At 28.4% G+C, this 17,859-nt stretch overlaps 1 protein-coding gene across 2 annotated transcripts; it reads right to left on the reverse strand.

Annotated features, from left to right (window-relative positions):
- Window positions 1-4,370: 4,370 nt before the first annotated feature.
- On the reverse strand, window positions 4,371-7,091 carry LOC106775449 (transcription factor MYB16). 2 transcript variants are annotated; one of them, XM_022782006.1, is made up of 4 exons: window positions 6,845-7,091; window positions 6,568-6,697; window positions 4,867-5,836; window positions 4,371-4,762 (listed from the first exon to the last, which is right to left on the reverse strand). In XM_022782006.1, exons 1-3 carry the CDS (start codon window positions 6,975-6,977, stop codon window positions 4,873-4,875), a joined length of 1,227 nt encoding a protein of 408 aa, XP_022637727.1. In that variant the 5' UTR covers window positions 6,978-7,091; the 3' UTR covers window positions 4,371-4,762; window positions 4,867-4,872. The 2 variants fall into 2 exon arrangements, with proteins under 2 accessions (XP_022637727.1, XP_014518062.1); XM_014662576.2 differs by having other exon boundaries at window positions 4,371-5,836; window positions 6,845-7,090.
- Window positions 7,092-17,859: the final 10,768 nt, after the last annotated feature.

Raw genomic sequence — 17,859 nt, forward strand, 5'->3', positions numbered from 1 at the left:
TACTTTTTTTTAAAAAAAAAAACTCCGTTAATAATCATGAGTGATTGCTATTCAAACAATACATGTTTAAGAAGGAATTTGTTGAAAATACTACACTAAGTTACAAGTGACTTGTGAAAACAATATTTAGTTAACCTAGAATTCTTTTGTTTAAAGAATACTTTATTAAACTAGGCGTGACATGCTAAAAAGAATTTTAAGACAAAATCCTTTAAGAAAAATTTATTTTGAAGTTTAACATAATTGGACATTTATTAAATGAACCATATAGGATAAATACACTAAATGTTATCCTAAAAGCTAAATGTTACTCCAATTAGACTTTGCCTAAACGTTAGTATATGTATCATACTTAAATACTTAAAAATGTTTAACACTTGTAATGCATGTATGAAATAGTATTCTATTGTTTGTTATATTGTACTCTTTTTTTCTATGCAGATCATTAAAGTGCATAGTTTTATTCAAAAGTTCTCCATTGGATCAGAAGAACGTTAAGATATAGGAAGATATTATGAGAATTTTTCCTTAACACTTTCTTTCTGTTACATTCGTATAAGCAACACAGTTGTATCTACAAGAAGTAGTATAACATTTGATCTTGTACCTAAAGGCTATCCAACTTACGTCAAAGTCAATGCTTTGAAAACAAATATTTTTTGAAGAAGTCTATATAAAGAGGATTTCATGAAGATAAGACAACAACAACAACAAGATTTGTCATTGCTCTTACGCTGTCAACATTTTCTCTCGCTTACATCATCTAGACATTCTATTTGAAAAAGAAAATCTTTATTACAAGTTTTTATATATTTATTGTATTGAAAATATATCCTCTCTAAGAGAGTCATCATCTTTACTTTTTTACAAAAACTTTTGTTATTTTGTATATTCATAAGTGAATTAAAATACTTGATGGTTTAACCTAGTGGAGTTAAATGATGCAGTTAGTTGGATTAGTGTAAAACTGAATGATGAAACTCGTCTAACCAGTTAGGTTAATTTGTAAAACTAGGAGTGGTCAAACTCGTTTGTAACCTTTTAAAGATCATTGGAACCCTTTAAAAGTGTTTAAGGGATAATTGAACGTAACTTAGAATAGAGTGAACCGGTATAAAAATAAGTCTTCATCCTTGTTTTCGCTTTAAAATCTTTTTAAATGCTTAGCTTATGAAAATCTTTAAGTGTTCAACACTACTTGTAGACCGTCTAACTCCTATAATAACGTTTAACACTTATTTGCGAAAAAAATTTAAACTCTATTCAAGCTCTCCCTAATCCACCCCCCACACCTCATCCCCCTTTCTAGAGTTTACCTACGTTTCAAAGAATTATAAATTAAGTAAAGAGTGATTTGTGGGAAGAATAATTGATTTAGACATAAGGAACTTATTGAAAGAATACTTGAACGATGTCAGATATAAGTGGTTCGGAGCTAAAACAATACTAAAAAGATTATTTATGAGTGAATACAAGCTCAAACAATACTAAAGGGGTTAGCCAAAAGTAACTACGAGTCCAAAGAATACTCACTTATAATGGACAACATAATTTGCTGAGTAAAACTCAATTCGTTGATTGACAACTAAACATAATATGGTCAGACAAACCTAAATAAAAATACTACAGTGTATGTCTATTTCTCCTTATATCTCTGTCTTATTTTTATTTTTATTTGCAGTAACTTGAAAGGGATAGTTAATGTGAAATAAAAAAAAAAAAAACACTTTTTGATCATTTTCAATGCAAATTAACGATATTTGTGAAAAGACCGTAAATTAAAACATAATTTAAGTTTTTCTTCTTTTATTTTTTCTTGTTTTCACAAATTTAATTTGGCCCTCTTGATCGTCCCAAGTAGATGTTGGAGAACAATAGTGTCCTTAATCAGAAATTTGCTAGGGATTTTATTTCTTTTCTTCTAAAAACGTGTGGTCTAATTGTATCCTTTTTGTCAAATATTTAGTCCTTTCGAAAGTTCTTCATAAAAAACTTTCTACTAATAAAAATGCTCAGAAGATGGGGTTTCTTTGTGTTCTATGTTTACTTTACGTAAGGTATAAAAGGAGACAATTTGTTATTTGTTTTTTTATTATCCTATTGTCAAACATGTTTGGAATTCAAAATGTCCTCATTGATTTTATGAATTTTCTCTTTGGGGATTAATTTTTCTTCATAAAACTATAAGACATTTGATCAAGTATACCTATTCTTTGTGAATGATTTGAAAAATGAGAAATTATTCCAACAAATTCTTAACATTAACTCGACAATACATAATATTATTATTAGAAACATTAAATAATGCTTATAAGAAATATATGCATGATATCATTGACTTTTCTATTTTGAATAAAATATAATAAAATATTTAATTTTTATTCTAATATAATAAATACTTAAAATATATTAATAAAAAATACAATTAAATAAGAATTAAAACAAAATTAATTAATTTAAATTTTAATACTCCTTATATATTTTTATTTTGAGATTTTAATACTTTCAAAACATTTATTTCAAATTTATAATATAATAAATAATTAAATAAATAATAAATATAATTTAATACCTAGTAATAAATATATTTCATATTCAATAACTATTTTTAAAAATATATTTAATTAAATAATTTTATCAACTTTTATTTATTTCTCAATCCATCAGATCATTACAAACTTTAATACTCCTTCATTTTTTTTTTCATAATTTTTAATCAAAATTTCACCACTTTTTTTTATAAATTCATTCGTTTTCAATTTCTCAAATCCATCCTCCAATTGAAATACAATGTTTGATTTGTATCTTTCTTTTCTTTTTTCATTTTTATGATATGGTTCATATAATGAGAAATAATTGATAAACCTAGATGTTAAAATTTCTAGTTACATTTAAAAAAAATAAATAATGCACAATAATATTATAATTCAAAATGAATATATTTACATGCAATGAAATTTTCCCTCAAAAACTCTAAGATGTATTAAGTCTTCTACGTTGTCTGAAAATCCAGTATTTTCACCTGTTCTGCTATATATGCTGCTTTCATAATTGCAAATCCTTTTGTCAATATTTCGATCAACTGAGTTCAGATTTGACAAATCAAAGGCTCATTTAAGAGATGCGAGCAAGCCACATGGGATGCTTCCCCTTCCCAACTTTTATTACAACTTTATATATAAAAGATTTCTTAATTATAGGTTTCTTATATCGAAACCTATCATTTTTACTATTCCTATATTTTTATTTTTATTTTTATACATTTATGATTAAATTTAAACATTTAACAATTAATTTCAACATTCAAAATTTTAAATTTAAGCATCTATGTAACAAAAATACAATACTACGGATGACAAAAAATAATAATAAATGGAGACTTATTCATACACGGATATTAAATTTTTGACATAATTAACACTTGTTATAATCGTGAAAATAATTTTAAGATTAGCGAAACTCATAATTATAGAACATTAAATGTTAATTATATTTATTTTCAAATTATTAATCATAAATATCAATATCATTATCCGACCGGTCATTAAGCAAGGTTGGAATAAACAATATTTTCAAACACATTTTGATGAAGAACTCCGAGGTTATTTATTATATATAGGTAAGTATTATTATGTTTCATCTAGAAATACGATAATTCTTTTAAAGTAGAAGTATCACTACGAGTTCTATCTTAATAAATTAAATGCTTAATTCAGCTTGTTCATTCTCATCAAGAAAAAAATAAATAAAAGACCTATTCAACACAAATTATAGGATTATCCACCTAAGTTAATGCATATTATACTTAGATTCCAAATTTGGGAGTGCATACTACTATACTTTTAGATTCCGAATTTGGGAGACTAGCGTAGCCACTAACTTTATAACTCAAATAAAATATAAATCAATTTTATTAACATATTTATTTTTAACCATACAATAAATAAAGCCTAACAACTCGACTTTTTTCTAATTTAAATCTATAATATAATATTAATTGTAATAAAGTTTCTTAAAATAAAAAGAAAATGTACTGAAACCTGTTCTAAAGTTTTAGCAAGAGAGAGTGCAAGAAGAACTCATAGAATTAATGGGAGATGATACAAAAGTGTGATAATGGTATAGGACTGTATAAATTTAGTTTGAAGATAAGGTGAAATGGAAATAATATAAACATTAAAAAGCAAGAATGCGACATGAAACCAACAGCAATAAAGTCTATACTAAATGTTTCCTTTATTGAATTTTTTTGTACACAGTTAAACACCGGAAAATTAATTACTTGGCGTAAAAGTCATTTAATTCGCAGACACACTTGTCTACAATAACTTTGACCACAGATCCAATTGCACATTCTCCGTTCAGAAATATCAAAATCAAACAAATTCATATAAACATTTGATGCTGGAAACGACCAACCAGTGAGCTGTTTTCCAAAACTAGGTATCAGAAAATTACAATAACACACTTCCAACGGAAGAAAAATATAGAATTAAAAAAAAAAAAAAGAGTCTCTGTTAAAGCATCAACAAAAACCACTATATGGAACTCCACATATTTGTGTGAGCATGTTCATTTCATGGTGATGTGGGAAGAAAAATCAACCATTTCTGACTTTGGTCATGAATTTCAGGAATATGCAGCTTCTATGTGACTCACACTGACATAACCCTTTCCAACACGAAAACAAATGCTCCTGTGTTTGAATTTTCACTTCATCTTGTCGCATGAATTTGTGTTTATCTCGTTAAAAACTTTGGCGCTGTAAAAATTGTTGTAAGTGGTTGTGATCAAGTAAGAGATAAACATAACTTTTCACCCAACAAAACTAGGTGAAAATTCAAGCTTTGATGATCCATTCCTCACCTAACATCAGAACATAGGAGAATGAGAAGGAGATGAATTCACTAAATTAAGGATGCTGTTCCAATAGTTGTTGTTATCTTCGTAAAAATCACTGTGACCGGCGCTACCACCGTCACCATTGTTAGACTCTCCTCCACCTTCCGACGACAAACTTGGATCTTCCGAGTTTGTCTTAAGGAGAAGATTGGTGAAGCCTTCTTCAACAATGTCATCATGTGAGCCATTTGTTCTGAGAGTCTCGTGCACCCAAGTTCCCTCCATGGCCATTGTGAACTCATGCAAACCAGAACTGAAAGTGTTGATAGAACTATCATAACCTTTCCATTCTTGCTCACCCTCTTCTTTCACAAGAGAAGAAGAATTACCCGAACTTCCCACAAACTCGATCATAGGCATTGCGTTATCATTGTTGTTGTTATTTTCTCCTCCGATCGAATTCATAATCGGTGGTGCATTCTCAGAGAAAGATAACGTAGAAGTAGGAGACTCAAGGTCTCCACTTACCCCAACCGTGCTTGCAATGGCGCCACTCCCTTCACTGGACTTCAACCAACCTCCGTTGTTCCAAGCCTTGAGGACGTCAAGGGAGGACCGCGAGGGCGGCGGGGGTGGCGGAGGTGGTGCTTCTGGTTTATTATTGTTGAGAACTGAAGCTGAAGTGGATGCAGAAGATGATGATGCAAATGTAGAAGAACTTCCAATTTGTTGCTGAAGTGAATGTGAACGTAGCTTTGACTCTCTCACTAGTCTTGCTTCAGCTTCAAGTCGAGCACTTTCCCACTGGGCCATGTGGCTGAGGTTTGCAGCGGTTTTTGATTGACCATCACTGGAGAGAAGTGCATCGTTTTTGGGTTTGTGTGTGACAGGGTCAATTCCCATTTTTGTTAACCTTTTCTTAAGATGTGTGTTCCAGTAGTTCTTGATCTCGTTATCCGTTCTCTTTGGCAAGTGTGTGGCTATTGCCGACCACCTGAGTACAAAGACAGCACAACCATAGTGCAGACAACGTTAAATTAAACCCTAGACCAGTATTCCAAAAATACTACTAAATCAGATTACTGTTTCTTCTTTTTAACTAACCACTATAAAAAAATGTGAGAGAGAACGAGAAGGGTATGTAGTATGTAGTATACATTAGATAATCACATAGATGATGGCTACATGCCATTTTGATTATGGCAGAAGATGTGTATGACATATATGTTTTGCAATTAAGATTGGCCTCGAATAAACCTGTATGTCAGGGAAAAATTTATGGAAATGGCACAGAGGACAGTGTCTAAATTTTATTTTTTTTTGTTGGGGGAAGTTGGGTGAAGAAATTGAGAGGTCATTGCATTTAAGACATTCTGCTGCACAGGAAGGGCACAGGAACAGAAAAGAAATTATAGCTCTACACGGAAAATGAATGAATGAATGAATGATTCATGTAGTTACTGAGGAGAGAGTATGAGAGAATAAAATATCAAGTTGTTGAGGTCAGTGTGTGAAATACTGTCATTTAGAAAAACAATGCATCACTTTCACATCTTCAAAAAACCCCATAATGGGTCTTGAATTTTGAACATTCTTAATGTTACCCTTGCTTCCAAGAAAAAACTCAATCAAAACAGTTTCCTGAGATTTCAAGCCTGAGCAAAAACACTTGATTTCAAAACTGCAAAAACAACATAGCACAAACAACAAAGATTCCAAACAAACCTGTTTCCTAAGAGGGCATGGAGTTGAATGATGGTTTGTTCCTCTTGCAGACTGAACTTTCCTCTCTTAATATCAGGTCTGAGATAATTGGTCCATCTCAGTCTACAGCTCTTGCCACACCTCTGAAGCCCTATAAACACACACACACACACATAACAGCACAAGCAGTTTCAGTTCAACATGAACTACATTGCAACACTACACAAACATGTACTACTTACACATGTTGTTACACACTACATAAGCAATATTACACCAAAAAAACAGTGTGAAGTACCAGCTTTTGCTGGCAAGGCACGCCAGCTTCCATGACCATGTTCTTCAATGTAAGCCAAGAGCTTCTGATCTTCTTCCGGAGTCCATGGTCCTTTCTTTAAACCTACCTTGTCGCAGCATGGTGATCGTCCCATTTGCAAGTGGAAACTAGCACTAAAGACTGTAGTAGCTTTTGCTCTTACTTATATAGCACAATGAAGGGAAGAAAGAAAACTATGGTGTGAGAGAAAGAGAGAGAAAGAAAGAGTGAGATGGAGTTAATTATAAATGAAGAGATAGGCATGGAAGAAAGGTCAGCGGCATAAATGGCATAATAAACTAAACTAAATTATAAGGTACATGTTTGTGGACTATATCGTTACAAGAGTAACCTTCTCTACCAACTCATCAATTTTATTTTATTTTTTGGTAGTTATGTTACTCATATAAAATTTCTATTAAAATAATCATGTGATTTTTAGGATTTAGACACCGTACGTTTACATCTAAGAATGATTTGCTTAACAAACAATTTTATGTTGGATCGTTGTTGTGTGTGAAAGATTGTCATAGTTGCTAAATATCTAAAGTCATTGTTTTTGTGGATAATCTCTTTTTCAATCACATGTGAAAACTTGTTGGACTTAAGTGAGATTAGTTTATAATTTAGTAAATTAGGAATAGTTTTGAGATGACAAAAAAAAAACATGTTTTGACTATTAGGGTAATTTATGAATTGTATAAAATTCAAATTTTACTTCTTTACGCAATCCTTAAAATAGATGTGGGTGATTAGGAAAATGAGAATTTTATAAATTACTTTAATTTCAACTCTTAAATAATACGAAAGTATAACTTAAATAAACCTTCAATCAAAACTAAAAGACTAGAAAGAGTTAGATTCCTATTTAACACAATTAGAAAGTTAAGAAATGAAATGAAAGTATTTATAGATTTTCATATATTCTTATATATAATATGGAACTTTTACATATACCATTACAAAATATTTTAAAATACATGTGTATCTATCCTTTGTTCATCTAATATAATATAAAATATTAGATTATCATATAATATTTCACAAAATATTATAAAATCTTTCTGTCCAATTATATATTTCTTTTTTTTTTACATAATTTTAAAATGATAAAATTATATACAAAAAAAATCAAATTTCATTTCACTCTTTTTCTCTCAATGAAAAATAAATTGTTTAAAGAGAGACACTTAAAATATTATAACTCATTTACACAAATAAATTTACAAGAATTAAAATCTTAGTGAAAAATACATGTAAGAAACAACACTCGTCACCTAAATCAACTAGATACTGTGTGTATTATTGTAGCATATTATAATTAGAATTCAAATAAAGATAGTATGTAGAAATCGAGCTTATAATAAAGTAACTGCTTCACGTTGGCAATAGGAATTCAATTATAGAGATAGAACTTGCAAATGATTTTAATTAAAGGAGTGTAATTTAATAAAATATTTTATATATAATGACTATTGTATTAAAATATTCTAGGTATGAGATATTTATATATAAATAAAAAATATTGAGAAATATAAATGTATTGGTGGAAAGATTGATATGAAAAGGGAGAGGACTGTCTTTTCTTATGAATTTACTTTGGGTAGAATTTTGAAGCCATAGAGCAATGAGCTATACCAAGTTATTATAGCCATAAGTTGTAAGTGATACGTCATCTAGCTGTATTTATGGCATGGCTAAGCCCAGTTTTTAATTATTCATCATATGATTCCTTTTCAGTATTTTCTTTTTCTATATCAACCAATATCAGTAGGGAAGTACTCTTTTTACAATTATTCTATTTATTATTATTCTCTTTACATCAGTCTTAATTATGAAATAGTCCACACTAACTAGTTTGATATGGATTTGCCTGAAAAAAAATAAATAAATAAAGAGTGGAAACTTTAAATTGGTAATTCAAAAATGTTTTTTTTTTTTAATTTATTTGCCTTTTGACTTAATTTAATATACCTTGTAAAAGCTGAAAATTTTAGACTTTATTGAGAGGTTTAATTGTTTCTTTTCTACCCAGTTTGGTTGAAGTGTGTCAAATTCGTTCCTCTTTTAGAAAAATGTCAATTTCATCTTCATATAGAAAAAATTTGTGTCAATCAAGTCATCTCCGTTAAAAATAATTGCTTTCAAAACTCACTTTATCCACTTCAATATCAGGGATTAGACTCATGAAGTGGTTATTATTCAAAACTCACTTTAAGTTTTTAACACTATTAGTTTGTATTTAACGGAGATGACTTCATTGACACAAATTTTTTCTATATGGAGACGAAATTGACATTTTTCTAAAAGGGAGACGAATTTGACACACTTCAATCAAACTAGGGAAAAAAAAACAATTAAACCTTATTGAGACGTGGTTCATTTTAAAAACTTAAACTGAAAATAATATATTTTTTTAAATAAAAAATAAATATAAAATTTATAGAAAGAAGTGAACTAGTTGTTTCTAATTATTTTTATACTCAAAAAATACTTCATGAAAATAATTTCCATCCTAAGAAAGTAAGTTGCTTTCTTAGTTCTAGCATTTCTTATTAAGTTCAACACATAAAAATTTCAATCTGACTAATGAAATAACTAAACTATAAATGATTAACTCTTAAGCATGATTATTAAATCATTAAAAATTGAATGGGAAAAAGACTATACCTTTGTTTTACCCTCAAACATTAATTTTTTTGTGCTTTTTCGTAAGTTTGACCAAAAAGTTGAAACCATAGTCTTGTCAGTCCTAAGTGATGTTTGAACAATAGAGTCTTCATAGCAATCAAGAATTACTGCTAAAAATTGGAGATATCCATTGGAGGTCGGCTACAACCTACCATGAGAGTAGTTCCTTAATTCAGTTTCTGATGTGTGTTTAGCTTCTGTTTAATTATGCAGTCACAATCCAAAACTATCAAAGTGCAATAATTTCTATCAACTTATATAAACGAGAACAAATATTATTAATATATTTTCCAATACATTTTTGTTTCTTATTTGTTTTTTGGATATTGTACGAATTCATTTACTTTGATTTTGTTTAATATTGTTATTGTACTTTACTTTCTTTCTGTATGATTAAATCACTTCAAAGATTTCATAAATATGTATATAAAAAAGTATACTTATTATTAATAAAAAAATAAACTTTCTCTCTCCAATTTAACAAAATTTTAATCATGATAATATCTTTGTTTTTTTATATGATTCAAACATCACAACTGCACTGCATCTCTTTAATTTAATAAGATTGTTTTGCTCTGAAAAGACTATTTTCAACAACAGTATAACTAATTAATTTCTGACAGATTATTAAATTAAAATTTACTTTATTTTGAGAGTTTTGATAGTTTGTTTGGTATCCAATTTAGAGAGAAACAAGAATAAATATTTTGCAGCAAAAATCAACTAAAGATAAATGAGTATAACAAGCATAATTTTTTTTTCTAATAGAAATTTGTGATAAAATTTAATTCAATATGAGTCAAAAGCTCACATTTAATAAAAATGAAAAAGTTGAATAATATTAAAAAAATAAATAAAACTCACAAACATTTAGTCATAAGATTTAACCTTGGATGTAATGTTTTGTTTCTTAGGTAGAAAAACTCATGAATCTCTCTTGCTAAAAAAAAATATTCAACATAGTTAACATATAGTTTCCTATTAAACAACAAAGAAAAATAAATATATCTAGCATAAAAAGAATTTTAGAAAGATATGATAGAAGATTTGGAATTATCCAATTTACACTTACCAGCTTTATCTAAATTGAAATTGAATTTAATGAGAGACTATGTTTTGTTTCTTTTTTCTTGTGTGGTGACAAAAATGTTTGAATATTCATATTTAATGTTCAACAGTAACTGAAACAAGATTTTTAAAAAAGAAAAAAGAAAAAGAAGAAGAAGGAATCTTGGAATGTAATCAATTAGTTTGCTTGAGTTTGATGGTTTTGGAAAGCACATCTTGAAAATGTGCTATTAAGAGTAAAAGAAGAATTTTAAGAAATAGAAAAAAAAAAAGATGGGTTTTATTTAAGGTTGGAAATTAGAGAGATGAGAAAAGTGGGGTGCCAGAAAAGGTTGGCACTTAATAATAGATTGAAAGAAGAAGAAGAAGAAGAAGAGAAGAAGAAAGAAGAAAGAAGAAGGAAGAAGATAGGGGTGTTTTTGTAATTAAGGAGAAATAAATGAGGTGGGGGCTCTAGGGTTGAGAAGGGGTATCTTGAATGATTTGGTGCATGAAAAGACAAAAGAAGGGTCCCGTGATGAAAAAAAAGGGCTAAAATAGAAAACTTAAATGTGTGTGGTGTGAGATGGAAAAAAGTCTCATTGGAAGGACAATGGGGACAAGCTCCTTAAATTTTATCGTTGCCAGCTCTAAGCATCGTAATGGTCCAACATAGCCTTAATGATCCCATTTAATGTGTAACTATTACACTTGTCAAACTGATTCAAGTTCCACATGCCCCACTATCTCCTCAAAACATTTTTCACTTCCCTTTTACCCACCTTCTCATCCAACATTTTTCTTACCACTTTCTTTTTTATCAATTATATTAACATTCAAATATACCCTCTTTTATCAATTCTAGAGAGAATTAACACTCAGAAGACATTATCCGCTACAATTTCAAAAAGTCTGTTATTAAAAAAATATTATATTAGTATATAATTCTACATACATCTTTTATTTTATAAGATTTGTTTATATCTCAATAGTTTCTTCGTCAATTAAATAAGGTTTGATGTTTTGGTAGGTCTTTATTTTCGTTCAGAATCTTAAATAAAATTCATTTTTTTTCGACGTCTCAATTGGGTCTTTATTTTTGTAAAATTGAATCAAATAGAAGTTTATCGTTAAATTGGACAAACGTCATTTAAGAGATCCTAATGTATCATGTTGACAGTATGCTTTTAATTGACGTGGCAGTATAAATTTGATTGTGAAATAAAACTCTGGTGGTCGACTTGGTGGTCAGCTTGGTGGTCGGCCACTTGGTCTGGTGGTCGGCTTAGTAGTCGGTCGACCTAGTACTATCAGGAAATCAAACTGTACACAAAGGATTTTTCAAAAGCTTAAATAATGAGAACATTTATATATAATTTCTCATAGCATTCTAGGGGTAGTAAACTACTAAACAAGTCATATGTTACTGCTATAACAAGTCATAAATCTTCATTGAATTGGGTTACCAATCCTTATAAATCTTCATTGAACTGGCACCTCCAGGCCAACCACCCACCAGACCGAGTGGTCGACCACCAGGCTGACCATCAGGCCGACCACCCACCGGGACAACTGACCACCAAACCGGGTGGTCGACCACCAGGCCGAGTGGGCGACCACCATGTTTTTACCTCTCGATCAGGTTTTTACTGCCACATCAAGTAAAAATATATTGTCAGCATGCCACATCAGGACCTCCTAAACGACATTTGTCCAATTTGACGGCAAGTCTCTATTTGATTTAATTTTATAAAAATAAGGACCCAATTGAGATGCCGAAATAAAAAAACCTATTTTAAGATTATGGACAAAAATAGCAACCTATCAAAACATTAAACCATAAAATAATCATCCATCTAATCATATTATTAATTGTAACAATGAAAATTTTAGATAAGATTGTATTGTATTCTATGTATATGGATCAAAACAACTTAGATGCATTCATACTTTTGTTATATCTTTATTTAAGACGGTGTCATATTATTCCGTCTTTTCAAAGATTAAAATTTATCACATAAAAAAAATTGCTATTTTAGGATTATCATATTTTATGATTGTATTAATTGAAATTTCAATTATGAGTTCTTATGTCATTAAGTCACTAACTTCTTTAACATTTTAGTACTAGACAAGTGTCAACTTCAATATACAATATTATGACTTTGCAAAAATATGTATTATTTTATAAAAAAAAAAACATTCAAAATGTTTCCATATTTATATATTTCTTCGTTAATAATAATAATAATAATAAATAATAATAATAATAATAACAATAATAATAAAAAAAAAAAACTTATCTTAGATTACTAGCAACACACAATGATTAGAGTTTAAATCTTCTTGTCCAACTATCTCAACGCATGATTCTTCACAATCACACACCCTATATAGACTATAATTCAAAGATAATTAAAATTCAGTGAAAGCAAAGAGTAAGATACCTTTGTGATATTATGCAACCACCAAGATATTTGAAAACAAACTTATCTCAATAGTAACTTTAAAACTCAAAGGTAATTTGAGATCACGGTGAGAAACAATCTTTATGTAGATAAAACGAACTTTGTAAATATTTTTTATAAGTGGGTTAGAGCAGTCTAAATATTTTATTATTAATATTTTTTTTTTGCCGATAAAAAAAACTTAAAAACTACTTTTATATATGATAAAAATAATAACCATTATTTATCGAATTTATCCTGACGGATCAAAATAAAAAGGCTTAAGTCATTTGTTTTGTTTTATTAGTAAAAATCATTGTTGTTTTTACACGATTAGGAGATTGATGGATGTTTGATGAATGACGATTTAATGAATTAATTCAAAGAAGTAAATAACTAAATTGACGAGATTGAAGTGACGCAAATATAAGTATAGATTGGTGGAACTTAAAAAATATTAATTAGAAATACTACGAAATTCAGTTAAAATTTTGCACTATGTAATTAATAAACAGTATTATTGTGATGAACATGGATGTGTTCGATCAATAATGGAATACCAAACTTACTACGTTCTACAAGGGTACTATAAGAGACTAAAACCGTTAAAGTTACTATGAAAGTCAATGATGAAAGCCAATGATGAAATCTTCATCCAACAAGGAACTGAAAGGTAAGCTTTTCTATGTTTGCTTTTTTATTACTGATTCACATAAAAATAATAAATTTATCGAGTGATATTGTTAAGATCAATAATTATGTATTGTCAGCTTTGAAGTGTTGATATCACAGTTTTATCCTTAAAAAACGTTTTAGAATGTGAAATAAATATTTAAATTATCTTAGACCTTAACTTATATACAATGTGAAACTATTGAATGTGGTAGGAACATAAGTCTTCAGTCAAAATCTGAAGAGAATGACTGATCATCCCAATAAAGAGCTTAAGGGATCAAATGTTTGGTTATAGACCCCACGGTAGAAGTCAATATTTTGATTTCAAGTTTTCTGAATAACATCGTTAGTGTCAATCACCCTACATCTAAAGTATTATCCACTTTAAAATCATCATTGTTTTGTTCTTAAAATTCATTTCAAATGGTGAAAGAAATATTTAAACTATCTTAAACCTCAATTTCTAAACAATATGAAATTATTGGACATGATAGAAATATAAAGTAATAATGATGACTTTTTTGTATTTCGTATATAAAACAAAGATAGAGAGTGAATTATTTGATTGAATTGACATGTTTTTAATGAAGTCTTTGAGAGAGGTTAATTTTCTAAGTCACACCATACTAATCACTTAAACAAATTAGCATTTGGTTCCCACATAATGTAACAAGAACTTAAAGAAAAGAGAAATATAAATAAAATTATGTTTAATAAATCGTTGTGGGTATACATGAAATAAATTTTTTGGGTTGTAATAAAAGTTTTGCTAGGTCCTTTTTAATGAAAACAAAACCTAAATGGAAGCATAGCCATTAAATCTCAAAATCCGTACTTAACTTGATAAAGAAACTAGCAGTGGACGAAGGCTCTTAATCGTACAAGTGGAAAAACAAGCTATTGATTTCAATCATTTATGAAGATGATGGCAATGCAAAAGGAAAAATTAAGTTTTAACAACAAAGCGTATGATCGTCAAATTAGGCAAGAAAAAAAATAGCTTATGTGGGTCATGAATTCATTGAACAACAACCAATCAAAAAGGTAAATAATCAAATCAAGCTCTTATTATTATTATTATTATTATTATCATTATTAATTTCATTAGTGTATATTATTATTAATTACTTTTATTATAGCATGTCTTTTTCACAAGAAATTTCTTCCAACAATGTCATAATCATCATGTGGTGACATTGACTTTTTGAGGGTTTTAAAAACTTAACCACGAGTAGGTTTGAGTTGGTGCTAATTTCACGATCATGAACATGATTATCTACTCATTGTGTTTCCATATTCACAACAACACACATATGATCTCACATTCTTGAAAAATTTTTAGGGTTTGCTAGGGTTCAATCATGCATCTTTTAGGTGTTCCTCAAATATGTCCATCCTAATGAGGGAGCAACTTTTTCAATGTCACCCACAAAATGGTGTTTTGGTGATAGAGTGATTGCAACACATAACTTTAATTTAGTTAAGTTGTTTTAGCTTGAATAGGAAAGAGAATCCATTAAACCCATTTGAGTAGTAGTACATTTTGTTTAGTCTTTATGTTAATGTAATGTGGTCATGATTTATGAGAACCCTTTTGGATTAAACATTTTATTCCTACCAAAGAGAGGCAAGATCCTATGGACATCAAAGTTTAGGTAAATTTTCCAAGTACCTTGGAGAACCTCCTTGCTTAGGTCAAATCCAATATTAGAAGCCATCTTGGAAAAATACAACATATAGACATCAATTTCATCCCATGGCTAGGAAAGTAGGTAGCTTTAGTATAACCCACTCTCTTTTCTATTTAATAAAGTGCATAAGCTATACTTAATTTTTTCTTTCATGCCCTACATTCAAACCACTTACACCATTCAACTACTACTTATAACTTATAAATGAAAACAAACTCACCAAAACAGAAACCTATAATACAATAATAACCATATTATTTTTATTGCTAACTTCATGTTCTTTTCGAAAAATATGCCTAATTGTCTTTATGTAAATTTTCTCATTCAATCATATATACTTTCGTATAATGCCACTTCAATTAACTATTTGTTAGTAAGTAATTTGATATTTGATTGCCTTTAAATTAGAGAATCATGAAGTTCTTAGTGAAAAGATTACCGGTAAAACCAATTTAAGATTAACCATAGAAAGCTCGTGGTTATAAAAATAAAATAAAATATCACCCTTTAATTATGGTTGATTAATTAAATTATATATTACTCATGTAAAAATATGATTATATACTTTTTTTTTTTGCAATGCAATTTCATCTTGATCACATTTCACTATGAATTCAAACCACCATTTTCTCATAACAATTTTCTTTTCAAGCAAAATTCCTTGTAAGAATATTTTCAAATATTCCGCAACAGTAAATGAATAATCTTGATAAAAATTTAAAAAAAAAATTTGACAAATTAAAAGAATAATCCCTCTCGTGAAAAATAAAAAATGAAAAAAAAAAATTGGACCCAAAATGTAGATAAAGATACATTAAATAGCTTCATTGTTGATTTTGTACTGTTTGATGCCGAGTCTAATATTAGATCACACACCACCCTATTCGAAGCACATCATGCCAACCTTAGCAAAATTGTCATTGACCAAAAATAAAAACTTAGTAAAATAGTCTAATTAATTTCATGTTTGTTTAATTAATTTATTTATTTCTTTTAGTTTTGCAAGTGTGTAGGGAGGAACTTTTACTTCAATTAGTGTGTTAACCCGCATGATAAATGTTTATTGTATGTCTCTAAACTTTATAATAAATAAATATTTATTTAATTTATAAATTATATTATTATTAAAATTTGTAATAGGCTAATTTTTCTTAAATAAATAAGTTATACTTTAGATTTATGTAACAAAATTTAGAATGGTTAAAACTCCATTTAAAATAAAAGTGAAGATGATATATTAAAAAGATTAAAATTTTAGATAATATCTAAAAGTAATATTTTTATAAGAGTGGAAACACGTCAACAACGTGTACATCCTTTGTTATTTTAGGAAAAAAATTAAATTATAAACTAATTTTAATTAAAAATTGTTATAAATATAAAAAATTTGAATATTTTTTTTCGTTAATTATTTTATTATAAATAATTATTTAAATTTTAAAAAGTGGTTATAAAAAAAGTAAAATAATTATTTTAATTTATAAAATAAGTAAATTTAGATTAACTATTATTTAAAGAATAAAAATGAAAAATGTAAAAATAACAATAATTTAAAAAATAAAAATGAGAAAAAAATGTGTAAAAAACCCTCTCTGAATATTTTATATATATATATATATATATATATATATATATATATATAAAGAATATTCTTGTCATACCCTTTAATACTTTTTATAGTTCACGCTTATTATCTTCCACATAAAATACATGAATTATCATTTTTAGTATGAATTATTTTCATACATGAGAATTGTATATATATAGATAGCAAACACAGACGAAAATATGACAGACACAGAGAGTGAATCAGATAGTAGTGATACAAATATAACAATCAAACGTTGATAAAAAGGACAAAAAGATTTATTGAAGAAATTTCCGGAATATGAACTTGTTTTTGAAATTCAAAGACATAGGCTACCTCGAATAGCAAGGAAACAGACAGAGAGGAGACTTAGATTAATAATGCAAGAAAATTATAGGGAGGCTAGACCTAAAATTTCGAAAGTGATCAAACATATAACAGAATGCAACCACTTATATCAGAGTTAGACCTGTTAAATAGGCCCTTATAATAGGTCATGGCCCTAGCCCATGTGGGTTGGGGCCAAAAAAGCCCCCAGGGCTAAAAAGCCCCATAGCTTTATGGGTCAGGGCCAGCCCATGGGCTTTCTTTTTTACAAAAAAAACTAAATATTCAACAACAAATTGCATTTTTGCAGAGAAAATGAACATTTATGTTAAGTATTATAACTTGAAAAATACATGTAAGCATACATGTAAGCATCTTTCTTTTACTTTAATAAATATTTTTACATAATTATTAATTAGAAAATAAAAAATAGGATTTCATATTTTTCATCCCTAAATTTGACGTTAAATTGAAATTAGTGTATATTATAACATTTCACAAATTTTAATCTTCAAACTTATTTAACTTCTT

This window comes from Vigna radiata, chromosome 1, assembly GCF_000741045.1.
Source record: "Vigna radiata var. radiata cultivar VC1973A chromosome 1, Vradiata_ver6, whole genome shotgun sequence".
Lineage (NCBI taxonomy): Eukaryota > Viridiplantae > Streptophyta > Magnoliopsida > Fabales > Fabaceae > Vigna > Vigna radiata.